The sequence below is a fragment of the Lepus europaeus genome, chromosome 1 (assembly GCF_033115175.1).
Source record: "Lepus europaeus isolate LE1 chromosome 1, mLepTim1.pri, whole genome shotgun sequence".
Classification (NCBI taxonomy): Eukaryota; Metazoa; Chordata; class Mammalia; order Lagomorpha; family Leporidae; genus Lepus; species Lepus europaeus.
In genome coordinates this window covers 144,825,935-144,853,557 of record NC_084827.1, presented here as the reverse complement: position 1 = coordinate 144,853,557, position 27,623 = coordinate 144,825,935, and the positions used below count along the sequence as shown (strand labels likewise).

The 27,623-nt window shown below is 39.5% G+C and overlaps 1 protein-coding gene across 11 annotated transcripts in view; it reads left to right on the top strand.

Annotated features, from left to right (window-relative positions):
- HYCC2 (hyccin PI4KA lipid kinase complex subunit 2) overlaps positions 1-27,623 on the top strand; it is a 78,869-nt gene that overhangs the window by 19,537 nt on the left and 31,709 nt on the right. For 3 of the 11 annotated variants that reach the window (XM_062189884.1, XM_062189853.1, XM_062189856.1), the window contains exons 3-6: positions 4,216-4,288; positions 11,888-11,986; positions 22,179-22,255; positions 24,305-24,406. In XM_062189884.1, the coding sequence (XP_062045868.1) occupies positions 22,205-22,255; positions 24,305-24,406 (153 nt within the window). In that variant the 5' untranslated portion in view covers positions 4,216-4,288; positions 11,888-11,986; positions 22,179-22,204. Of the gene's footprint in view, positions 1-4,215; positions 4,289-11,887; positions 11,987-13,320; positions 13,437-22,178; positions 22,256-24,304; positions 24,407-25,117; positions 25,174-27,623 lie in introns of those variants that run through there. The other 8 variants (XM_062189857.1, XM_062189862.1, XM_062189875.1 and 5 more) reach the window with 6 other exon arrangements.

Genomic DNA, 27,623 nt, shown 5'->3' with positions numbered 1-27,623 from the left:
ATTTTTTTGAAGATTGACTAGTTCTTTGTGTTATTATTTGGTTTTTCAATTTCAATATTGACTGTAGATAAGAGGAGAACGTTTTGTGTGTATTAGTGGGACCTACAGCTATATTCTCTTCCTTTTCCCTGAGAAGTGGAGAAAATTCTAGGATTAAATCCTACTGGGCCCCAAAGTCTGGAATTTACCTTAGCTCCGTAAGTGAAACTAACTGATTTTGATCATTTAGTGTTTAGGGGCATATTTTTGATTAGAGAAAGCCAACCTTGCAAAGGATTTAAGAGTTGGCATTGGGCGCCCTCTTGCCAAAAGTAGGTAGACACAACATTGACACAACATGGGTTGCTTGAATTCTGCTTCATTTTGTCTAATTTCTGTTACTATGTCTTCACTTTCACTATTTTTTTCTAATGCAGTCTAATGGTATTCTCATCCGTTGTATTTTTCATCTCATACTTTATAGTTTTCATCTTTAAAAGTTTGGTTTAGATCTTTTTTTAAAACCCCTTCTGTGGGCTGGTGCCGTGGCTCACTAAGCTAATCCTCTGCCTGCGGCGCCGGTACTCCAGGTTCTAGTCCCTGTTGGGGCACCGGATTCTGTCCCGGTTGTTCCTCTTCCAGTCCAGCTCTGCTGTGGCCTGGGAGGGCAGTGGAGGATGGCCCAAGTGCTTGGGCCCTGCACCCGCATGGAGACCAGGAGGAAGCACCTGGCTCCTGGCTTCGGATTGGCACAGCGTGCCGGCCGTAGCGGCCATTTGGGGGGTGAACCAACGGAAAAAGGAAGACCGTTCTCTCTGTGTCTCTCTCTCTCACTGTCTAACTCTGCCTGTAAAATAATAATAATAATAATAATAATAATAATAAACCCTTCTGTGACTCTGTTTCATGTTTGAATGTTAAAGTTATCATTACTATTTTAATGTCCTCGATGTCCTCGTCTGCTAATTCTAACATCTTTGTAAGTTCTGGGTCAAGTTTGATTGATTCTTTTTCTTCGTTATTGGTCCTGTTTTCCTGATTCTTCCCTGTTGTATGTAACTTTTAATTGGGTGCCTAATATTGTTGTAGGGTAAATCTAATCTAAGGTATCTTCAGCTGGATTTATACCAAGTTTCTCTCTTGGTGTGAAAGATGAATTCAAAGCAAAGACATAGATAAAGTGCAAGAAGGGAGGCAGGGCTTATTTAGAGAGATAGAGATAGTAGATATTCAGAAATTAATACAGGCAAACTCCTGAGTGAGAATTGCCCCCACCCAAGTTTGGTTGCCCGCTTTATCAGAAAAGGGTTGGTGCCCTGATTGAATATACAAATGCGGTGAAATTTGGTCAGGGTTCAGAGCCCTTGGTGATCTCTGGGAAGGTCTCATGGAGTTTCCATGTAGAACTCAGCATACATGTGGACATAATGGAGGCTCAGGTACCTCATGGGAAAGTGGGTATGCTGAATCTGCATGGGGGTGGGTGAAGTTTTTAACCAGTACAGGGCTGAGGCAAGAAGACAGTTGGCAGCCTCTTTACTCCTTTGTTCATTAACTACCCCGCCCCTGTCAATACTATGAATGTTACTCTTTGGTGTTCTCAACATTTTTTGTATTCTTCTATGCATTTTTTAGCTCTGCTCTGGGATGCAATTATGTGAAAACAATTTGATCCTTTCATCTTTTGATTTTAAAATGTATGAGGCAGTACTACATCTGTGCTCAGTGTTGGGCTAATTATTCCCTATTAACTTTGGAAGGATTTTCTATGTTTTCAGTCTGATTGTTAGGAAGAGGTGCTGTTTGTGGTCCTGTATGGGTTCTAGACACTGTATGTATAAATCTTTTTGTTGCTTCTTTCCTTGACTTAGGGTAGTTTCCTCACACAATGTACTGAGCAGTTTTCACCTGACTGCTAGAGGGGGATCCCCTGCAGTTCTCTGAAGTCATTTCTCTGTGCTGCTCTCTGTGAAACTCAATCCTCTTCTAACACTTTGGCCTACCAGACTCAGCTCTGTCTCTGTAACTCAGTGAATATGTTAGGTACAGCCTATATTTCCCAGTCTTGCACTGTGGCTTGAAGACTTTTAAGAAAGGAAGTTGGGGACAATTTCACTGTTATTTGTTGTCTGTGTCCAGTATCTTTAAACCTGTGTTTTATATATTTTTAACATTTCTAAACTATTTTAGGCAAGAAAGTAAATTCAGTTCCTTTCACTCTATCTTGTCTAAAAGTGGCAGGCCCTTCTCTTTTCTCACTTTTCCTTTTTCCTTAGTACTAATCTTGTGATTGGGAATAGGGATATTCTCTGGGGTCTTGTTTCAAACCTCAGTTTTAGGCTGGCCTTTTAGGACCCCACAGTTTTTGTGCCCCTACCTAAGAAATCATATCTCTTCACATTAGTATTAGGTATATTATTAGTAATATTTTTTCTTGTCTTGTTTACCTTTGCACTTCCTTTTATTTGTAATTTTAATTTTTATTTGAAAGAGACAGAGATCTCCTACCTACAGGGATCTCCCCAAATGTCTGCAAAAAGTCCTTTACTGGGGGCTAAATCCAGGATCTGGGAAGTCAAACCAAGTCTCCCCCATGGGTGGCAGGGATCCAACTAGTTGAGTGTTCCATTGTGCATTAGCAGGAAGGGAATCAGGATTAGAGCCAGTACGCAAACCAAGGCATGGAAGCAGGCATCCCAAGTGCCATATTTAACTGCTGTGCCAAATACCTGTCATCTTTTTCACTTTCTAAATCTATCTTTTGATGGCAGATTTAATGTAGTCCATTTTATCAGTTTGTTTTGTTTTGGTTATAGCTTTTTGTATTTATTTAAGAAATATTTGCCTACTTCAAGGACACAAAGATATTTTACTATAGTTCCCCCTTTATTTTTCACATACCGTTTGGAATTTACTTTTGTAAATTGTGTAAAGTTGGTGTCATGATCCGTTATTTGCCATAAGGTGATTCAGTTGACCCAGCATATTTTATTGAAAATACTATCTTTCCTCATTGCAGTGCTATGCTGCACTTGTCATAAACCAAGTTGTCTTGTTTGTGTATAACTCTTTCTAGACTCTGTTTTCCATTGGAAGTTTTAATTACTACACTTATATAGCTTTCATTACTAAAGCTTTCTAACAGGTCTTAATGTCTTAAGAGTATAAATTACCCAACTTTTATTGTTTGTCCAGGATTACATTGGTTATTCTTGGCTCTTGGCATTTCCATGGGGGATTTTAGAATCAGCTTATCAATTTCTCTTTAAAAGGGAGGATGGAGTGAAATTTTGATTACGATTGCTTTGAAACTACCAATTAATTAGGGGAGAATTGATGTCTTTAGAATGTGTCTCATTGTATATCCTTCTGTTTACGGTTATGTGCCACATGATGGCATTTTGGTCAATTATGGACTGCATATACAATAGCAGTCTTAAGATTCTAATGTAGCTGAACAATTCTTATTGCCTAGTGACATCATAGCCTCCATTATGTCCTTGTAGTGCAATTCATTACTCATGTGTCTGTGTTGGTGATTGTGTAAATAAACCCACTATGTTGCCAATCATATAGAAGTATAGCACATACAATTATGTAGAATACATAATATTTGATAATGGCAATAAACAACTGTTACTGATTTATCTATTTCTATAGACTTTTATTGTTACTTTAGAGTATACGCCTACTTATTTTTTTAAAAGTACTGTAAAACAGAATGTCTTATTACACTAACAACAGCCTCATACTTATATACCATGTTTACTACATCTCTTGATTGCAACAAGAGGCCAGGTCAAGTGATTGAACTATACCAAACTAGGTTTGTGTAAGTATTCTCTGATGTTTCACGATGATGAAATCACCTGAAGCACATTTCTCAGGACACACCTATCTCATTAAGTGAGGTACAACTATATTTATGTCTTCCTTAATTTCTCTCAAAAATATTTTCTAATTTTCAGTGTAGAGGTCTTATACATCTTATGTTAGATTTCTTGTTTTTTAAAATGCTGTTGAGATAAGTTCTTTTTTAAAAAAATTGTGGCTGATTTATAGAAGCATAATTGATTTTTGTGTGTTCATTATGCAGAAATCTAGACAAATCATTTATTCAAATTAGTCTAAAAATCTTTTGGACTTTTTTGGGACATAATCATATCCTCTATGAATAATGACATTTCTTCCTTTCTAGTCCTTATTTGTGTTTTTTTTCTTGCCTTGCTGTACTAGCTAGGCCCTCCAGTACAATGTTGAATAGAAGTGCTGATAGTGGTCATCTCTGTCTTGTTTTCAACCTCAGAGGGTAAGTTTTCAATACTTTACTATTGACTCTGGTATTTGCTGTAGGCTGTTCGTTGTGAATTTTCTAATAGGTTTAATGAATGGGTACTGAATTTTGGCACATGCTTTTTCTTACCTATTTGGATGATCATGATCATATGATCTGTTTCCTGAACTATTATATCCCTGGAATAAATTCTTTTCTATATATATTTAATATACAGTGGTAGATTTTACTTAATAATGCATTAATTTCTTTTGCATCTGTGTTCATGAGAGAGATTTACCTGTTTTCCTTCCTTATAATAGTCATGTCAATTTTTGACAAAATGGTTGTACTCATTCTTAAAAAGAATTAGAAAGTATTCTGTTATTTTCTGTTCAATGAAAGACATTGTACAGATTTGCTGCTGTTATTTTTTTTTTTTAAGATTTATTTATTTGAAAGTCAGAGTTACACAGAGAAAGAAGGAAATGCACATAGAGAGAGAGAGGTCTTCCATTCACTGGTTCATTCCCTAGTTGGCCACAATGGTTGAAACCAAGCTGATCAAAGCCAGGAGCCAGGAACTTCTTCTGGGTTTTCCACGTGGGTTCAGGGGCCCGAGCACTTGGGCCATTTTCTACTGCTTTCCCAGGGCACAGCAGAGAACTGGATTGGAAGTGGAGCAGCAGGGACTTGAACCAGCACCAATATGAGATACCAGCACTGAAGGTGGCAGCATTACCTGCTACGCCACAGTGCTGGCCCCGTTGCTATTATTTCTTCCCTAATTGTTTAGAAGAATTCACTGGTGAAACTATCTGCACTGGAGATTTTCTTGAAGGAAACAATTTTAATAACAGCCTATTTCTTTTATACTTTATGGCTGTTTGGATATTCTTTTCTATCAATATTATAATTTGTAGTTTTCAAGAAATATTTTCATTTCATGCTGTCATGTTTATTGGCATAAAGCTTATTACCTTTGATGTCTAAAAATTCTGGAATAATTTGTGGTTTTCCTTTTTCCTAATCAGTATTGTTAGGGGGTTATCAATTTTATTAATCTTTTCAAAGAACCAATTTTTGGCTTTGTTGATTTTTCTTAACGGTCTGCTTATTTTCTGTTTCATTGATTTGCTGTTCTGACTACTTACTGAGAAGCGAAGACTGCCTGCGTTTGCAGTTCAGGCTGCAGCTGCATCTCACAAGTTTTGATGTGTTGTATTCATTAGTACTCAGTTCAGCATATTTTCTAATTTCTGTTCTGATTTTTCTCTTTGACCCATAGACTATATGGAAATGTAATTTTAAATTTTCAGGTGGTTTCTGTTTTTGTAGGTTTTTGTTTAATGTTGTCTCTGTCGTCAGTGATTTCTAGCTTACTTTTGTTGTGGTTAGAAAATACAGTGTATATAGTGTCATCTTGTTTTAAGTGTGCTGGGACTTTTCTTATGGCCCAGTATGTGCTTAGTTTTGATAAGTGTTATATATACTTTTGAAAAGAATGAGAATTTTGTTGTTGCTGAGTACAGTATTCTGCATTGGTCATTTAGGTCAAGTGTTTAGGTCATTGTCCAGATCTTACTGAGTTTTGGTTATGTCAGCTGCTGAGAAGGTGTGTTAAGGTCTCCAACTATGCTATGATTTTGTCAGTTTCTCCATTTAAATCTGTTAATTTTTTCTTTACATATTTTTGAGATTATTGGATGCCATTTACCATTATGGTTTAACAGACCTTTTGTCTATGATAAGGATTCTTGCCTTAGCTTCATTTTTCTTTGAAAGTGACAGAATATATCAGTTTTCTTTTGGTTAATTTACATGTATTTTTTTTTCATCCTCTACTTTCAGTTTTTCTGTGAACATATTTAAAGTGTGTTCTTTTTAAGGACTATGCTTCTCTTTGTTTAATTCAGTCTGGCAAGCTTAGTCTTTTAGTTGAAGTATTTTATCTATAATTTAATATAATTACTCTTAAAGTTGTGTTTATATGATAATTTTATTGTTTACCATTTGGCCCATCTGTTATTTCTTTTATACTTTCTTGCCGACTTTTAGATTAAATATTACATTTTTTCTCTAACTTGATACTTGGTTTTAATGGTTATCATAAAAATTATTTCATTACTATAGTGTAATACAAATGATTTTATTATAACTACTAAAATCTGAGAACCTTTAAACCTCAGCAGACATTTCAGTTATTGTTTTGAACAGCTAACTTATTTCCTTACATAATTACCATATTTGATATTATTTATTCCTTCCTGTCTTTTTGTGTTTATAATCAAGAATGATTCCCTTCTGCCTGAATAACTCCCTTAATTTTCTTTTAGTACAAGCTTACTGATGAGAAATTTCCTCAGTATTATTTTTTTTGCAAACATTTTTATTTCACCTTAATTTTTGTTGGGTATGGTATTCTAGATTAGCAGTTATTTTCTTTTTGGCCTTTAGCAGTGTCATTCTGTTGTATTCTAGCTCCTATTATTTGCGAAATCTGTCAGATTTTTTTAAGGATAAGTTCCTCCCCACCCGATGAATGCTTTTATGATTTTTTTCCCTCCCTCTTTACTTTGATGATGTCTTTCTTAAGGGTGGTTTTCTTTTAATATATCCTGCTTGGAGTTAGCAGAGCATCTTAAATCTTAGGATTTCTTCCTTTTTTTAAGATTTATCTATTTTTTATTTGAAAGTCAGAGTTACATGGTAGGGTAGGGTGGTGTGAGAGAAAAAATCTTCCATCTGCTGGCTCACTTCCCATTTGCCATTGAGAGACTCAGATGGAGTTCCTGGCTCCTGGCTTTGGCCTTGTTCAACTCTAGCTGTTGTGGGCATTCTTCCAGTGGGTGGAAGATCTCTCTCTAAATAAAAATGTTTAAATAAACATTTAAAAATTATTTTCAGCTGGTGCCGCAGCTCAGTAGCTAATCCTCCAGCTGCAGCGCCAGCAGCCCCGGGTTCTAGTCCCAGTTGAGGCGTCGGTTCTGTCCCAGTTGCTCCTCTTCCAGTCCAGCTCTCTGCTGTGGCCCAGGAAGGCAGTGGAGGATGGCCCAAATGCTTGGGCCCTGCACCCTCATGGGAGACCAGGAGGAAGCACCTGGCTCCTGGCTTGGGATTAGTGCAATGTGCCGGCCATATCAGCCATTTGGAGGGTGAACCAATGGAAAAGGAAGACCTTTCTCTCTGTCTCTCTCTCTCACTGTCTAACTCTGACTGTAAAAAAAAAATTTTTCTTTCATTGATCCTAATTCATTAGTGAGATGATCTTTTTTTCATTAATATTTCACTTTTAATTATGTTAACTAGAAATTTTAATAATTTTCCTTGTATGTTAGCTCCATTACTGGATTATCTGTGGATCTGATTCCTTTGTCTAGTTTTCTTCTACTTATTGGTCATATTTTCTTTTTGTTGTTGCCAGACTTTTTATATAAAGAACCCCATAGGGACTCCAGATAGTGTTATATTCTTGATAGGGTTTCCAATGTTCTCTGTTGCACAAATGTGTGAAGGACTGATTACCTCCCATCAGAGATTAAGTTGGTTTAGTTTGTTAAAGTTTAATGAAACTCAGTTTTCCTTTCATTTACCCTAGGTTTTTATATTTATTTATCACTATGAGTATGTGTCTCCTTAGCCCTGAAAAATTGTGGAAGACCCATTTCTAGAGCATAGCTCTCTAGCTTACTTGCCTATACTTCTTCAAAAATCTGGCATTTCTCTTGATGCTTCAAGATGGTCAATCTCATTCCCACCCAGTTTTCTTGATCTCATGTACCTCTTTCCAAAGTGTTATCAGTGTCTAATGTATATTTCCAGAATTCTGTATGTCCTTTTCAAGATTTCTCCCCACTGTAAAATCTTCATAAAAAGAAAATCTCACATGAAATCCCAGTGTATAAGAGATGAAAAGTTGGGGGCTGGAGTTGTATCACAGTCAGTTAAGCCACCTATGATACCAGCATCCTCCCAGCTACTCCACTTCTGATCCAGCTTCCTGCTAATGCACCTGGGAAAGCAACAATGATGGCTCAACTACTTGGGACCCTGCCACCTATGTGGGAGACCTGGATGAAGTTCCAGGCTTCTGGCTTTGGCCTGGCCCATCTGTGGCCATCTGGGGAGTGAACCAGGGAATGGAAGCTTCCCCCCCACCCCCTCTGTAATTCTGCCTTTCAAATAAATAAACTTTTAAAAAAAGGTTGGGAGAGGCAAAGTAGGCTAAACCTCTGTGGCCCCGGCATCCATGTAGGTGCCAGTTTGTGTCCCAGCTGTTCCTCCCCTGATCCAGCTCTCTGCTATGGCCTGGGAAAGCAGTAGAGGATGTCCCAGGTGCTTGGGCCCCTGCAACCACGTGGGAGACCCACAGGAAGCTCCTGGCTTCAGATAGGCCCAGCTCCAGCCATTGTGGCCATTTGGAGAGTGAACCAGTGGATAGAAGACCTTTCTAAATCTATCTTTTGATGGCAGATTTAATGTAGTCCATTTTATCAGTTTGTTTTGTTTTGGTTATAGCTTTTTGTGTTTATTTAAGAAATAAAGACCTTTCTCTGTTTCTCTGTCTGTAACTCTACCTCTCAAATAAATTAATAAAAAACTAAAAAAAAAAGTGAGACAAAAAGTCAGCTGCTGTGGTTAGAGTAGGGAGTTTTGACGAATCTCCAGTTTAAAAAATACTGAAGCTTTTACAATGCTAATGTAATTTATTTTGTTAATGAACATATTTTAATGTTTTTTAAATATTGCAGATTTTTTTAAACTGATGCAACTTTGAATCAAAGAAATAGGGTGTAATGTGGTCAGCAAATACATGAAAATTCCTTTCTAAAAAACGCTTCTAGCCCCGGCTAACTAGGCTAATCCTCCCCTTGGCCCTGGCACACCGGGTTCTAGTCCCAGTTGGGGCGCCAGTTCTGTCCCGGTAGCTCCTCTTCTAGTCCAGCTCTCTGCTGTGGCCCGGGAGTGCAGTGGAGGATGGCTCAAGTGCTTGGGACCTGCACCCGCATGGGAGTCCAGGAGGAAGCTCCTGGCTTCAAATCGGGGTGTAGTGGCCATTTGGGGGGTGAACAAACGGAAAGAAGACCTTTCTCTCTGTCTCTCTCTCTCACTAACTCTGCCTGTCCAAAAAAAAAAAAAAGTTTCTTAAAAAAGTCTCCATTTTTAGCCAATTGAAAATAATTCTTTCTGACCAGAATACTTAATGTGTTTTTATGTCAGATACTTAAGAAACAGGGGCAGTATTTGGTGCAGCAGTTAAGTTGCTGCTTGAAATGATTGGATCCCCACATCAGAGTGCCTGGCTTGGAGTCCCAGCTTTGCATTTCAGCTTCCTGCTATGTGCACTCTGGGAGGCAGCAGATGATGGCTCGAGTACTTGTGTTTCTGCCACCCATGTGGCAGTCCCAGATTGAATTCCTGGCTTCTGCCATTAGCCTGGCAGTTGTGGGCATTTGGCATAGTGAACCAAATTTTTCAAATAATATTTTAAATAATAGAATGTTCATTTTAAAAAAAGGTTTATTGGCCGGCGCCACGGCTCACTAGGCTAATCCTCTGCCTTGCGGCGCCGGCACACCGGGTTCTAGTCCCGGTCGGGGCACCGATCCTGTCCCGGTTGCCCCTCTTCCAGGCCAGCTCTCTGCTGTGGCCAGGGAGTGCAGTGGAGGATGGCCCAAGTGCTTGGGCCCTGCACCCCATGGGAGACCAGGAGAAGCACCTGGCTCCTGCCATCGGATCAGCGCGGTGCGTCGGCCGCAGCGCGCTACCACGGCGGCCATTGGAGGGTGAACCAACGGCAAAAGGAAGACCTTTCTCTCTGTCTCTCTCTCACTGTCCACTCTGCCTGTCAAAAAAAAAAAAAGTTTATTTATTTACTTGAGAGACAGAGAGGCCTTCCATCCACTGGTTCCCTCCCCAGATGGCCACAACTGCTGGAGCTGGGCTGATGTGAAGCCAAGAGCCAGGAGCTTCCTCCAGGCCCCCCAGGTAAGTGCAGGGTCCCAAGCACTTGGGCCATATTATAGGCCATAAGGAATAAGCAGAGAGCTGGATTGGAAGAGAAGCAGCTGGGACATGAACCAGGGCCCATATGGGATTCTGCTGCAGGAAGATGCTTAACCTACTATGCCACAGCGCTGGTCCCTGTTTTTTTTTTTCCCCTTAAGTAATAATTTTCATGTATGTGAAACTTCTCAAAAATTACTTATAGGAGCCTGTGCTGTGGCGCAGCAGGTTAAAGCCCTGACCTGCAGCACCAGCATCCCATATGAGCACCGGTTTGAGTTCTGGCTGCTCCACTTCCAGTCCAGTTCCCTGTTATGGCCTGGGAAAGCAGCAGAAGGTGGCCTAAGTCCTTAAGCCCCTGCACCCATGTGGGAGACTCAGAAGAGGCTCCTGGCTTCAGATCAGCTCAGCTCTGGCCGTTGTGACCATTTGGGGAGTGAACCAGCGGATGGAAGACCTTCCTCTCTCTCTGGCTCTGCCTCTCTGTAATTCTGTCTTTCAAATAAATAAAATAATTATTTAAAAAAAATGATTTGTGGCCGGTGCCGTGGCTCAACAGGCTAATCCTCCGCCTAGCGGCGCCAGCACACCGGGTTCTAGTCCCGGTTGGGGCGCTGGATTCTGTCCTGGTTGCCCCTCTTCTAGGCCAGCTCTCTGCTATGGCCCGGGAGTGCAGTGGAGGATGGCCCAAGTGCTTGGGCCCTGCACCCCATGGAAGATTAGGAGAAGCACCTGGCCCTTGCGGTGCACCGGCCGCAGTGGCCATTGGAGGGTGAACCAACGGCAAAGGAAGACCTTTCTCTCTGTCTCTCTCTCTCACTGTCCACTCTGCCTGTCCAAAAAAAAAAAAAAAAAAAGATTTGTAGCCTTTGATACGTATTTAAGCTTGATTTTTATACTGTATATTAAAAATTTCAATGAAGAGTTTCTTAATTTTTAAATTTATTTGAAAGTGTTACAGAGAGAGGTAGAGACAGAGAGGTCTTCCATCTGCTGGTTCACTCCCCAAATGGTCACAACGGCTAGAGCTGAGCTGATCGGAAGCAAGGAGCTTCTTCCAAGTCTCCCACGTGGATGCAAGGTCCTAAGCACTTGGGGCATCTTCCGCTACTTTTTCCATGTGCGTTAGCCAGGAGCTGGATTGGAAGTGGAGCAGCTGGGACTCAAACCAGTGCCTATATGGGATGCCAGTGTTGCAAGCTGTGGCTTTAACCCACTGTACCACAGCACCGGCCCCATGAAGAGTTTTTTTAATGTGTGTGTATATGAGGAAGAGATCATTGTATCATGTTTCAAAAGTTAGTCATAGAATTTTTGTTTAGCAGGGACTAAATTTTATAAATTATTCAAGTGAGGCTCTGAATAATTTAAGTAATCTACCTAAAGGTCTTTCAGATAATTTAATGGCAAATTTGGAACTAAAATTCAGGTTCTTTTTGTTTCTAAAATATGTTTATTAGATTTGATAAAGGTACTTAAATATATTGCTTATGGGAAATTTTGGATCCATAATTATTTTTAAAAACTAACTTGTATTATAAATATCTTATTAAAACTGTTTCTTTTTGATGCTACCTTCTTCAGAATACTATTTCAATATTTCACAGTTTTACATTTGTATTTTTATAGAGCTGGAAAATATTTAACTCTCAACAAATGAATTCCACAATTGAACTCTGCCTCATTCCTCTGCCACCTCCTCCTTTAGAAAATTGACCTTTAATACAGGTAAAACCAAGTCTTTAACTTTTTTAAAAATAAAAGAATCTATTTCCCATGTAGTTAAATACATTAGCATTTTTGGTAATGTTTTATTTTTCCTATTTATTAAAAAATTTAACCTAAATAATCACATCTCATTTATTGTCTTTGAAATATTCCTTTTTTCAATAATTGTGTTTTAAAAAACTTTGTTACCTAAACTTACATTTATTGAATTTATTCAGCATAATGCATTACTGGCTACATTTAAATCAGTTATGCCCATTAGAACTTCTGTGATGGTAGCTGTGTTCTGTATCTGTGCAGTCCAGTCTGAAAAACTAGCTGCGTGTCGCTGCTGGGCACTTGATATGTGGGTGGTGTAGCTAAGGGATTGAATCTTTAAATTTTTAATTTCATTTAATTATTTTAAATAACCATTTGTGACCAGTAGCTGTTCCATTAAACAATGCAGCTTTAGCTTTTTTTTTTTTTTATAAGAAATTTAGTTTTTACAATAATAGCATGTCTTAAATGCATAAGTTTTGACTTAGGTTTTAAAGTTTCTTCAGAGTTGTTGACCAAGTTTAAAATTTTGCTGCAGTAAACTATTATTGGCTATTTTGTATGTTGCCTTAATAATTTAATAGCTTTGTTTAGCTAGTAATTTTGATCTACTAGAAACCCTCGAGAGCACTTATTGTGTGGTTAGTTTTACTCACTTTTGTATCTTTAGCATCTTAGTGCCCAGCATACAATTGGTATTCAAGAAATATCAGTTGATTGGGGCCGACACTGTGGCACACTGTGGCATAGCGGGTGAAGCCACCCCCTGCAGTGCTAGCATCCTGTATGAGTGCCGGTTCAAGTCCCAGCTGCTCCGCTTCTGATCTAGCTCTCTGCTCTGGTCTGGGAAAGCAGTAGACGATGGCCCAAGTCCTTGGGCCCCTGCACCCATGTGGGAGACCCAGAAGAAGCTCCAGGCTCCTAGCTTCAGATTGGCTCAGCTCCATTCATTGCTGCTATTTGAGGAGTGACCTAGCAGATGGAAGACCCCCCCCCCCTCTGCTTCTGCCTTTGAAACTACCTTTCAAATAAATCTTTAAAAAAAAAAAAAAGAAAGAAATATTAATTGAAAGAATGTATAAATAATGTCAATACTTTACCTCCTTACAAAATGCCTCCAAATTGTCCTCCGAATTTAATAATTATATTGATAGTATTTCTATAATAATCTATGAAAGATGTGTTCATTATTTTCTGTCTCTACTTTGTTTTAATCTCTGGAAGTGAGGCAGTATGGGTCTAAATTGAGCTGCATGATTGAATATCAGCTTGAAGCTTTCTTTTTGTTTTTAAAGCATAGAGACAGAGATATCTATCACCCACTGATTCACTTCCAGATGGCTGCAGTAGCTGGGGTGGGCCAGGCTGATGGCAGCAGCCTAGAACTCAATCCAGGTGTCTCATACGGATGGTAGGTACTTCACTACTTGAACCATCACTGCTTCCTCCTAGAGTGCCCGCTAGCAGGAAGCTAGAATTGGAAACAGCCAGGACTCAAACCTAGGCACTCCAAAAGGAGTGTGGTGGCTTAACTGCTGCACCAAATGCTTACCCCTGTCAGCTGAGTTCTTACTTTTAAATAATCGTTTTCACATACCAACTAATGGAGTGGATATAATATATAGTAGAAGAAATGATCTTCAGAATCTGCTATTGTCTGGTTGTATAGTAGAAAGCTTACGTTATAGCTGGGTTTTATACCTACCTTTACATACTAAGATACTGAAGCTAGTTAGGAAATACATGTTTGCAATTTTTTCTGTGACCAATATTATTTTAGTTTTCAGATGAAGGTAAGGTCATATCTTCCTTCCTTCCTTCCCTCACTTTCTTCCTTTCTTTCTTTTTATATTTTATTTATTAGAAAGTCAGAGAAAGAGAGATCTTTTATCCACTGGCTCACTCCTCAAATGGCCTGGATGGCAGAGTTGGGCCAAAGCTAGGAGCCTGGAGCTTTTTCTGAGTCTCCCACATGGGTACAGGGCATTACAGGCAGAGGTATACAACCTGCTATACCATAACACTGGTTTCTTGGACCATCTTCTGTTGCTTTTCCAGACACATTAGCAGGGAGCTGGATCAGAAGTGGAGCAGCTGGGACTTGAACCTGTACTCACATGGGATGCAAGTGCTGCAAGTGGTGATTTAACCCACTGCACTAGAATGTTGTCCCCAAATAATGCCTTTTTCAACTCTAGATTTTAAAGTAGATGTTAAATTCAAGTATGAGCTCTGCCACTTAGACTGTGTCTACTTGTATAGGTCACTCAGCCTCACTATATTTACATTTTCCTATCTATTGATTAGAATAAAAGAGGCTACTTCACAGTGCATAGTATCATGAAATCATGAAGATTAATTATGTAATATTCATACCAAACATTTATGTAGTATTACCCTTGTGATAAAAAATGTTCTAAGTGTATACTAACTCTGTGAAGTAGGTGGCATTGTTATCGTCAGTTTTGAAATGAGAGAAATAAGGCACAGAGGACTTCAGTATAACCAGTTAGGGAGGTAATAAGGTTTAAACATAGCTAGTAAGTGACTTCAACTAGGCACTCTGTCTCTCTAGAGTCCATGAGCAAACTGTAGTCTGGGGATCTTTTTTTTTTTTTTTTTTTTTAAGATTTTATTTATTTGAGAGGTAGAGTTGCAGACAGTGAGAGGGAGAGACAGAGAGAGAGATCTTCCTTCCATTGGTTCACTCCCCAAATGGCTGCAACGGCTGGAGCTGTGTCGATCCGAAGCCAGGAGCCAGGAGCTTCTTCCAGGTCTCCCATGTGGGTGCAGGGGCCCTGGGCTATCTTCTTCTGCTTTCTCAGGCCACAGCAGAGAGCTGGATTGGAAGAGGAGCAGCCAGGACTAGAACTGGTGCCCATATGGGATGCCGGTGCCGCAGGCGGAGGATTAACCTACTGTGCCATGGCGCCGGCCCCAGTCTGGGGATCTTGTAAGGGAGTGCATGGGGTCAAAACTATTCTGTGGATTGCTCATAAGACAGAATCTGCCATCTTCAAGTCTTTCTCTTAGGAATATTCAGTGAAGTTTTTCAGCATCAGATTGGATGTGGAAACAATTATGAGATTTGGAAAAAAGTATAAAATGCAATCCTAAGTAAATTTTTGATTTGGGAGAGTACCATTTTCATTTTAAAATATCATTTATGTTAACATGTAATGAATTTATTTTAAAAATAAATTATTAAGTAAATTTTTTAATGAAAGGATTCTGGGACAGCCCTCACCCCCACCCCCAAATTGAGAACTGCTATAAGCCAGTGGATTCTACTAACATTTGGAGCAGTGTTTATACGGGATAGGCTTAACAATAACTTACTTTCCTTGCTTTTAAAACACATAAATTTTTTACATTTTTGGAATCAAAATATATCTTTTCAAAGAAATTTTAGCAACCAGGCAAGTGAATTCTGAAATATCAGTAGTCATCAATACTTGATATTTCTAAAATTTAACTTTTATTTAGTTATCATTTCAGTTGATGTTAGTAGCACATGTGGGATTGAAATTTTAGTTGAATTTGTTTCCCTATTTGTGGCTTAAAATGTCTACAATGTATGACCATATAATACAGCTTTGAAATGAGCAGTGTCTCAGTAAAGATTGTCTAACATGTGCCAGAAATAAAGACAGCAAAATTGCCAAGACTCTCAGTCTCTGAGAGGGTTGATGTTACTGACTCATGCATCTGGGAAAATACCTACCTGTCAGAAGTTCTGGGTGATTTTTGAAGAAGATGTTATTTAACTTACAGAGTTATTAAATTTTCTAAATAAAATTATTAAGATTTATCCAGTAAAAAATGTAGGCAGAAATCTCAGGTTTTGTTATGACCAAAAATGAAGCTGTCAGTACCAAAGGTGGTAAATAAATTATAATCATGAGCACAAGTAATTTTTGTGGGGCTTCTTAAGCAGGGGTTTAAGCTACTGCTTCCCACTTTGACATCCCTTTCAGAATGCTAGATAGTGTTCAGTACACAGCTTCCAATCCAGCTTCCTGCTTATGTGCCTGGGAAGGCATAGAAGGTAGCTCAAGTAATTTGGCTCTGTAACTCATGTGGGAGACCAGGGTGGAGTTCCTGACTCTTGACTTCAACCTGGTCCAGCCTTGAGTGTTGTGACCATTTGGGGAGTGAACTAGCAGATGGAAAATCTCTGTCTCTCCCTTTTTCTCTGTAACTCTGCCTTTGAAATAAATAAATCTTTAGAGAAAAAAAAGGAGGTAGGATGGAACTTGTACTTTAGGTATTATAAAACCACAGTAATTAAACAACTATTGTCCTGATAGAAAATTAGTGGGAAAAGTAGCACAGAAATAGTTACAAATATTTGTAAAACTTTAGCATATGATAAAAATAGCATTTCAAAGCAAAAAATAATGGACACAGAAAACATATTTTAGAACAATTAGAAGGAAGTAAATTTAAATATTAATCTTATGTCACATTCTAAAATACCAGATCATTTCAAGAGTAAACAAGAGGCTGGCACTGTGGCGTAGCAGGTGGAGCGGCCGCCTGCAGTGCCAGCATCCCATATGGGCACCGGTTCAGGTCACAGCTGCTCCACTTTCGATCCAGCTCTGTGCTGTGGCCTGGGAAAGCAGTGGAGGATTGCCCAAGTCCTTGGACCCCTGCACCTGCATGGGAGACCTGGGGGAAGCTCCTGGCTCCTGCTTTGGATCGGCCCAGCTCCAGCCATTGTGACCATTTGGGGAGTGAACCAGCAAATGGAAGACCTCTCTCTCTGCCTCTGCCTTTCAAATAAATAAATAAATATTTAAAAAAAAAAAAAAAAGAGTAAACAATGAGGGGCCGGCGCTGTGGCACAGCGGGTTAATGCCCCGGCTTGCAAGGCCAGCATCCCATGTGGACTCCGGTTTAAGTCCTGGCTGCTCCACTTCCGATCCAGCTCTCTACTGTGGCCTGGGAAAGCAGTACAAGATGGCCCACGTTCTTGGACCCCTGCACTCATGAGGGAGATCTGGGAGAAGCTCCTGGCTTTGGATCAGCTTAGCTCTGGCCATTTGGGTAGTGAACCAGCGGATGGAAGACCCCTTTCTCTCCCTCTGGCTCTATCTCTCTCTGTAACTGTCTTTCAAATAAATCTTTAAGGAAACAAGGTGATTTTTAAGTATAATAAAATATATCTTTTTGCTATGTGCCTTTCAAATGTATTACAGTATCCTGTGTATTAGATTTTTAATATTCTAGTGGTAGGTACTCACTAGAATGTTCTCATTCTGAAAGTTTTATACAGACACTTTGTCAATATCGGTAGCTTTCCAGGTTTTTACCTTCTAGAGATGTGGTAGGAGCTCTCCTAGCCAATGCTACAGTGAACCTGGCTTTTTTTTTTTTTTTTTTTTAAATAAAGTCTTCAGAATGTTGAGGAATTTGTAGCCAGCTGTGAAAGGGAATATTACTCCTTTCTCTCCATCATAGCCAGGTGAGCTTTCCAAACCTCAAATCTTGTTACTTGCCTACTTAAAATCATAATTTGTTTCCCAAACTTTTATAAGCTGAGAGTACCCTGTATATACCATCAGACCACGCCTGTCTTTTCACCCCCAACTTTTGCCTTTTGCATGCTGTTCTTTAGAGCACTTGGGTCTTCTTTCAGTTGCCACAACTTGTGATTTTTCTTGTCACGGGACCTTTAATAGACTGTTCCCTCTTCCTAGAATGTTCATTTTTCTACTCCCCTAAACTGTGTGATTCCTTGAAATCTCAGCTTAAGTACCACCTCAGGGACAGCTCTTTTGCTTCCTTAGTCAACATTTTGTTTCTTTGTTTTATGCTTCTTTGTACTTTTCTTTCTTAGCCTTTTGCAAAAATATACTTGGTCTGCTCTACTATATAAATGCTCCATTGGAATGACTCTACATTTGTCTGCCATTGCATTTGCAGCTTCTTGCATAATGGATTGCATATTTTTGTGTTTAAGAAATATGTATGGAATGAATTGCTGATGTTTTTTTATTGAATCCTTCCTTTGGATTTTGTGCAGTTGCCTACTTGGGTGCTAATAAGCCCTCAGGAGCAACTACCTTGGGATATTTAGACAGTTGTTTAAAAGTGGAGGTTAAAATGTAGGATGGATTGGGGGCCAGCGCTGTGGCTCACTTGGTTAATCCTCCGCCTGTGGCGCCGGCATCCCATTTGGGCATCAGGTTCTAGTCCCGGTTGCTCCTTTTCCACTCCAGCTCTGAGCTGTGGCCCGGGAGGCAGTGGAGGATGGCCCAAGTGCTTGGGCCCCTGCACCCACCTGGGAGACCGGGGGAAGCACCTGGCTCCTGGCTTCGGATCAGTGCAGTGCTGGCCGTAGCGGCCATTTGGGGGAGTGAACAAACAGAAGGAAGACCTTTCTCTCTGTCTCTCTCTCTCACTGTCTAACTCTGCCTGTCAAATAAAAAAAATAGGATGGATCCATGCTTATTTTTTATAATTTAATATATTTTTAAATTGAGGTATAGTTTGCATAGATGCACAGGAATCATAATTACATCACAGAATCCATTTTTACTTGAAGGAAAGAGTATTTGGGGAGGGCTGGCACTGTGGTGCAGCAGATTAAACCACTGCCTACAGAGCCAGTATTGCATATGGGTGCCAGTTTCAGTTCTGGTTACTGCAGTTCTGATCTGACTCGCTGCCCATGTACCTGGGAAAGAAACAGAGGATGACTCATGGTGTTGGACCCCTGCACCCATAGGGGAGACCTGGATTTAAGCTCTGGCTTTGACTTGACCCAGCCCTAGCTTTTGTGGACATTTGAGGAGTGAACCAGCAGATGGAACATCTCTCTCTGTTTCTTCCTCTCTCTTTGTATCTCTGCCTTTCAAATAAATAAATGAATCTTTCTTTTTTTTTTTTTAAGAGTACTTAGGAGCCTGGCATTATGATTCAGTGGGTTAACCTGCCACTTGCAACACTGGTATCCCATGTTGGAGTCCACTTCTCATCCTGCTCCCTGCTGATTTGGCTGGGAAAGCAGCAGGGGATGGCCCAAGTGCTTGAGACTCTGACACACACACACACACACACACAAAATATATATATATTGTATATGTATTTATACACACACACACATATATATATATAGAGAGAGAGAGAGAGAGAGAGAGAATTTAGTACCATTTAACTAGTTGATACTGGAAGGAAGAAAAAAGAATGCTGACAGTGCTTTGAACAATCATTAAAATGTAGGAATTTTACATAATTTCTTCTTTGAAGAACATTATAAATTTGGGTTTATAGTTCTTAATTTTGTAAAGTTGCTTTTAAGAGTCTTTTTTTTTCCATTTATTAAACTTTTATTTAATGAATATAAATTTCCAAAGAACAGCTTATGGGTTACAATGGCTTCCCCCCTCCCATAACTTCCCTCCCACCCACAACCCTCCCCTTTCCCGCTCCCTCTCCCCTTCCATTCACATCAAGATTCATTTTCAATTCTCTTTATATACAGAAGATCAGTTTAGTATATATTAGGTAAAGATCTCAACAGTTTGTCCCATATAGCAACACAAAGTGAAAAAACTACCGTTGGAGTACTAGTTATAGCATTAAATAACAGTGTACAGCACATTAAAGACAGAGAGCCTACATAATTTTTTTTTAAATTAATTAATTTTCTATGCCATTTCCAATTTAACACCAGGGTTTTTTTTTTTTTTTTTCATTTCCAATTATCTTTATATACAGAAGATCGATTCAGTATATAATTAGTAAAGACCTCATCAGTTTGTACCCACACAGAAACACAAAGTGTAAAAATACTGTTTCAGTACTAGTTATAGCATCACTTCACATTAGACAACACATTAAGGACAGATCCCACATGGGGTGCAAGTACACAGTGACTCCTGTTGCTGACTTAACAATTTGTCACTCCTGATCATGGCGTCAGTAATCTCCCTAGGCTCTAGTCATGAGTTGCCAGGGCTATGGAAGCCTTTAGAGTTCGCTGACTTTGATCTTATTCCAATAGGGTCATAGTCAAAGTGGAAGTTCTCTCCTCCCTTCGGAGAAAGGTACCTCCTTCTTTGATGGCCCCGTTCTTTCCACTGGGATCTCACTCACAGAGATCTTTCATTTAGGTCTTTTTTTCCCCATGGTATCTTGGCTTTCCATGCCTACAATACTTAAGAGTCATTTTTTAACATGAATTTTTAAAGATCTCTTATGTATTCTATTTATTTGAAAGACAGAGAGAGACCTCCCATCTGCTAGTTCACTCTCCAAATGCCTACAACATCCAGAATGGGACCAAGTCAAAGCAAGGAGTTCCAAATTCAATCTGGGCCCCTCACTTGGGTGGCAGAGACTCAAGTACTTGAGCTACCTGCTGCCCACCGAAGTGCATATCAGTAAGAAGCTCAAAGGGGCAGGCATTGTCAAATAGCAGATTAAGCCACTGCCTGTGATGGCAGCATCCCGCATGCACGTTGGTTGAATCCTGGCTACTCTATTACCACCCAGCTCCCTGCCAATATGCCTGGGAAGGCAGCCAAGGAAGGCCCAAGTCCTTGGGCCCCTGTACCCACCTGGGAGACCTGGGTGACGATGCTGGCTCCTGGCTTTGGCCTGGCCCAGCCTTAGCCGATGTGGCCATTTTGGGAATGAACCAGTGGATGGAAGACTTTGTCTCTGTCTTTGACTCTCTCTCTCTCTCTCTCTCTCTCTCTCTCTCTGTTTGTAACTCTTTCAAATAAATAAATCTTTGAGAGAAAAAAAAAAAAAGAAGCTGGAATGGAGAACAGTGTGAGGACTGAAATGCAGGTACTCTTATGTGGAATGTTAGTGTCCCAAGCAGCAGCCCAACTGCTGCACCTAACACCTGGCCCCTCAAGTGGGAGTTTTTAGAGTCAGGGTCTATTAGTGGGCCATAGTAGATTTATGAACTCCTTGAAGTGGTTTGTTTGCAAAATTGTCTACATGTGGGTCTCATAATTACAGTTTTCTGAAGTTGGAATCCATAGTTTTGTTTGTATCTCAAAGCGGTCTATGACTTCCCACTTAGCCCCCTCCTAAACAAAAGAGTAAGAATTATTTATTAGTATTTTTTACATCAGAACTTGTATGTAGTACTAGCTCATCAATCCTTTTATTATCGTTTTACTGTTGATTGTGGAATATTTCAAACCTATATAAAAGATATAATGTAATTAAACTTGTGTATCCATTACTCAATTTCAATGACTATTAACTCATGGCCACAATCATTTTTCATCTATATCTAAAGTACAGCTCCCCTCCGATTATTTAAAAGCAGCCCAGAACCCAGGCATCATTTCACCAGTAAATATTTCAGTATTTATCTCTAGGAAATAAGGACTATTAAAAAAAAAAACACATAACTATAACACCATTATCAAATATAGAAATAAATTGGAATATTTTTTAATATTATTAAATAACCAACTGTGTTCAACATTGGGTAGCTGTGTCTTTTTATTGTTTGAATCAAGATCCAAATATGCTTCATACTTTGATTGTTGACATTTTTTTATACCTCTTAATTTGGGAGTTCCCTCACTTTCTTTATAATCTTGCAATTTATCTGAAGAAGTCATGTCTATTTTAAAAAAATTTTTATTTATTTGTTATAATGAGCTCCTCTCTCTACTGGTTCACTCCTCCAAGATCCACTAATGGTGAGGATAGGACTGGGCCAAAGCTGGGACCTGAGAACTGTAGCCAGATCTCCCATGTGGGTGGCAGGAACACAGTTACTTGAGCCATCATCACTGCTTCCCCATATTCCTCCATTAGCAGGAAGCTCTTTGATATTCAAATGTTTTATGATGTATAGCTTTTTCTGGCTGTATATTTGATAATAACTTCTAGTATAGACTGTGTGTTTGTCTTGAATAATGTAAATATGGTTTGATTTCACTCAGGGCAGTTATCTTTGCCACTTTGAAGTATAGTTCCTGGGGAAAATCTGAAAGCATTAGAATGATAGGCTTCAAGTGAAAAATATTGTTTTAGTTGTACTTTAAATTAAAAGCAAGACTTTATCTAAAATATGTACTGGATGAGTGTCTCTTTGAAGTGAAAGGCACACATAATATACCTGCTTCTGTTAGTAATGCTATCCTTAGGTTCAATGCTTTCTTTCTTTTAGAGACAAGGAATAGACAGTAAAAGAAGATGCTGGGATCTGAACGTGGTGTTGTGGAAGAATGGTTATCAGAATTCAAGGTAAGTTGGATTGGGGATAAGATTGCATTATGTAATTCTATATTTCAGTAATTCAGATGGCAAATATGTGTCCCATGGGAAAGCATAAATGTGATATGAAGTAGAAATGTAAAAATATGGGGCCGGCGCATGCAGTGGGTTAATGCCCTGGCCTAAAGTGCCAGCATCCCATATGGGCGCCGGTTCAAGACCTGGCTGCTCCGCGTCCTGTCCAGCCCTCTGCTATAGCCCAGGAAAGCAGTAGAAGGTGGCTCAAGTCCTTGGACCCCTGCACCCACATGGGAGACCCAGAAGAAGCTCCTGGCTTCGGATTGAAACAGCTCCGGCCGTTGTAGCCATCTGGGGAGTGAACCATCGGATGGAAGACCTCTCTCTCTCTCTGCCTTTCCGCTTTCTGTGTAACTCTGACTTTCAAATAAATAAATAAATTTTTTAAAAAAAGAAATGTAAAAATACAAAATGACAGGTTTCTATAATTGCAATTTTTTAAAGATTTATTTATTTTGAAATTCAGAGTTATAGAGGAGAGGCAGAGAAAGAGAGGTCTTCCATTTGCTGGTTCACTCCCCAGATGGCTGCAACATCTGTAGCTGTGCCAATCTGAAGCCAGGAGCCAGGAGCAGCTTCTGGGTCTCCCATGTGGATGCAGGGGCCCAAGCACTTGGGCCATGGTCTGCTGTTTTCCCAGGCACATTAGCAGGGAGCTGGAATTGGAGCAGCCTGAATTCAAATTGTTTCCCATATGGGATGTAGGCATCACAGGGGTTGGCTTAACCCACTATGCTACAATTCTGGCTCCTGTAATTGCAGTTTTTCAAAAGGGCACTGGTAGGGTCCAGCATGTTGGCAAAGTGGGCTAAGCCTCTGCCTGCAGTGCCGGCATCCCATGTGGGCACCAGTTCAAGTCCTGGCTGCTCCTCTTCCAATCCAGCTCTCTGCTATGTCCTGGGAAAGCAATAGAAAATGGCTCAATTGCTTGGCCCCTGCACCCATGTGGGAGACCCAGAAGAAGCTCCTGGCTTTGGATCACCCCAGCTCTGGCTGTTGCAACCATTTGGGGAGTGAACCAGCAGATGGAAGACCTTTCTCTCTGTCTGTAACTTTGCCTCTCAAGCAAATAAATAATATCTTTAAAAAAAAATAAAAAGGCAGTAATGCGAATAAGGGCTAGAAGATAATGTGTGGCCGGCGCCGTGGCTTAACAGGCTAATCCTCCGCCTTGCGGCGCCGGCACACCAGGTTCTAGTCCCGATCGGGGCGCCAGATCCTATCCCGGTTGCCCCTCTTCCAGGCCAGCTCTCTGCTATGGCCCGGGAAGGCAGTGGAGGATAGCCCAAGTGCTTGGGCCCTGCACCGGCATGGGAGACCAGGAGAAGCACCTGGCTCCTGGCTTCGGATCAGTGAGATGCGCTGGCCGCAGTGGCCATTGGAGGGTGAACCAACAGCAAAAAGGAAGACCTTTCTCTCTGTCTCTCTCTCACTATCCACTCTGCCTGTCAAAAAAAAAAAAAAAAAAAAAAAAAGAAGAAGAAGAAGATAATGTGTAAAAACAAAGAGCTGTTAGAATCATTGAATGAATATTTAAATTTTAATATTCAATAAAAGTGAGGAGCCTCTTAAGTTTTCATAAAGCACAAAAATTAGATTTGTGCCTTTGCCTTTTCCTTCTTGTATTAAAATTCAAATTGTTTTGATTGAAAATTATAATTTATGAACATTGTAGAAATAAATGCTATGCAAAAATGTAAATGCAAAATTTGAAATACATGCTACTTTATTTTTAGGTTAGACTAAGTTAAGGTGGCCCACTTCAGTGGATCAAGGTGTAATGTGTGATTTCTTACTATTTTTCATGGTTCAGTATTTAGAAGAGTTACATAATGTAACATCCCAATTTAATTTGTTTTATTTGCTCTGTGGTTGTTATATTATTCTTACTTTTCCTACTCAATTCTGTTGTAAATTTTTAAAGAGGCATGTGTGTAAAATAAATGCCCCAACTTTCCAGATTTTAAATTCACATTTTTTCCCTTTGGTGCTTTCTTTTAGGCATTACCTGACACTCAGATCACCAATTATGCAGCAACTTTACACCGGAAAAAAACACTTGTACCAGCCCTCTATAAAGTTATTCAAGATTCAAATAATGAGGTAGGAGAGTTTGGAAGAAGACTGAGTTTTGCATAGGAAAAAGAAATGTGTACTAAAACACACACATGTAAAATATGTAGTTTTCTCTCCTTGTGGATCTGGAAAATTTTCTTTGTGCTGTTTTTCATTCTGATAGTTGGCTTTGGCTTTCCCCATTCCCTTCCTTTCTGTATTTTAAAATGTTTTCGTTAAGATTTTTCCCAAGGGCAATATGTTTTGATTCTTGATTTGAGTGACCATCATCTCAGTGTATCATTTATTTAATTTGTAACGATTTTGTTTCTTGTCTGGAATGTTTCCTACCATGGAAGCCAAATTTTAATTGTTTATCGATCCAGCTTTATTTTAAGTATTATTTACTGTTATTTTGTTGATAATATAGAACAACTATGTACAATCACTCTAATCAGTGAAATCAAACTTACAACACAAAATGATACTGCTAATAAATTTAGTCTGAAAAATGATCAGAGGAAGGACTTTTTAGTTTAGATAGTCAAGATCAATAAGCCTAGATTATGAATTTCCTATTACTCAGCCTTGTCATAAGAAAAAAATGGAACTGTTGAATCTATATGTTACCTAAGCCACATGCACACATTATCTTTCCATTAACACAATAGTATAACAGTTTTATCAGCACTGGAATCATGAATGCTTTAAAATGAAAATGAAAGGAACACACAGGAAAGTAGCTTCTTATCTTCCCAGATACAGCCTCCAAGAGTGCCTCTGCTGTGTACTGGAGTGAGTTTGAAGAAGTTCAGGTAATCATCTCCTAACCAGCAGCTTAACTTAAAAGTGCATCTTCATTTTTGTCCTATCACTAAAAGCTTGCTTATTGACCTCTTTCCTTCCTATCTCCTAAATTTGGATTGGTTCCCAGTTATGCTTGCACATGTTGCTATATATATATAGCAGCAATTGCGGGATTCTTTTGTTTCTTCTTCTCTTGCTGTGTATTAACTGAATGTTTTGTAACTTTAGGATGGGAAATGTACACATATGCATATCCTTCTTAGTTAGGAGTTTTCAGAATTCTGGCCGGCGCCGTGGCTCAACAGGCTAATCCTCCGCCTTGCGGCGCCGGCGCACCGGGTTCTAGTCCCGGTCGGGGCACCAATCCTGTCCCGGTTGCCCCTCTTCCAGGCCAGCTCTCTGCTGTGGCCAGGGAGTGCAGTGGAGGATGACCCAAGTGCTTGGGCCCTGCACCCCATGGGAGACCAGGAGAAGCACCTGGCTCCTGCCATCGGAACAGCGCGGTGCGCCGGCCGTAGCGCGCTACCGCGGCGGCCATTGGAGGGTGAACCAACGGCAAAAGGAAGACCTTTCTCTCTGTCTCTCTCTCACTGTCCACTCTGCCTGTCAAAAATAAAAGTTAAAAAAAAAAAAAAAAGGAGTTTTCAGAATTCTGTGTTTGAATAATGAATGTGTGTATATCTTACCCATTGTTTTGTGCTGTCTTAACATTTAAGCTTTGCTTATTAAAATTTGCTTGTTTTATGCTTTTTTTTTAGATTGTAAGCTCTTAATGGGCAGTGGTCATATATCCTATATTTGTTAATTCCCTAGAATCTGGTAATTTATCATGTACATAATGGATATGTAATAAATGTTGGTTAAACAGCGAAATATTAAAAAGATACTAAAATGCTGTCATTTCATTAGTAACCCCCCTTTCTTTAAGTACTTTGAAAGCTATAACATTAAAAGTTATTCTCATTACTTTTTATTGTCATACTTAATAATTATTAATGTTTAGGACCATGGGGTCATGGCTAGAAATGGAAAAATTACAATTTGAGGGATCCAAGCTCAAGACTCTGCATTTATTATAATCGACTAGTTGCTACATTAGGTCTAAATTCCCATCCAAACCTTATCTGAAGATTCTAACCATATGTTCAGATTTCAGAATACCAGAATGTTTAGAATCTCAAAACAATTCTGGACTTCACTAATAGGAGACCCTTTTTGTCTTGATTTTGTTGTGTTCTGAAATGTAATCAAATGTATTATTTAGGGGCAAGCATTTGGTGTGGTGGTTATGATGCCACTTGGAATGCCCACATCCTAAATAGGAGGACCTAGATTCCAGTCCCAGCTCTGCTCTTAATTCTAACTTCAGGCTAGTGTGCATCTCTGGAAATAATAGGTGATGGCTCAAGTACTTAGGTCTCTGCCACCCATGTGAGTAACAATGTTACTTAGTTGAAGTCAGAGTCATTTATTGTATTGAAAATTTGAAGACATGGTGGCATGATACAAAAGCTTAGTATAAAAGATTTTAACAGGTAACATTGGCAGATTTTTAGCAGTTGTATTTTGTAGTAGCATCTGATTAAAATTTGCCAACAACCATCTGCTCTCTCTCTTAAAAGTAATAGTTATAATAATTTTTGAAACCTATGTTGTTATTACGATTAATTAAAATATTGTGCCCTATATGCTAGTATACATTTTCCTACTGCGGAAGAGAGGTTAAGGTCTTTGTAACAGAAACTCATTTTAATTGCATCACGGCCATGAAATTTAAAGGTGGTATCTAGAGAATCTTTCACCAAAGAGTCAGTTTGAATCCTAAATATTTTTATAAATATTTTCTTTATTCATTTGAAAGTCAGAGTTAGAGAGAGCTTCTGTCCGCTGGTTCACTCCCCAACTGGCTGCAATGGCCAGGGCTTGGCCAAGCCCAAGCCAGGGCCCAGGAGCTTCTAGTGGGTCTCTCTTGTTGGTACTGAAACCCAAGCACTTGGGTCATCCTCTGCTGCTTTTCCAGGAATATTAGGGAGCGGGGTCAGAAGTGGAGCAGCCAGGACTCTAACTGGCACCCATATGAAATGCCAGCACTGTAGATAGCAGCTTAACATGCTAAACTACAATTCTGGTCCCCAGCTAGAATATTTCTATCAGTATTTAAGAAAAATGCCAGGAATTTACTGTTTTCAGAAGTTTATTGTTCATTATCTACACTGCGTGGAATATACTATTTGTATTGAAACAGATCTTACCTTTTTTTTTTTTTTGTAACAAATATATTAGAATGGAAATATCAACTTGATGTTGGAGGCTTTAATGTATTCCTCCACCACTGAATTCTGTGGAATTACTAATTTACTAATTCATACTTAAGTGTAAGGGAAGAGTTGGGAGGCTGGCGTTGTGGCATACTGGATAAAGCTGCCATCTTTGATAGCAGCATCTCATATGGGCTCTG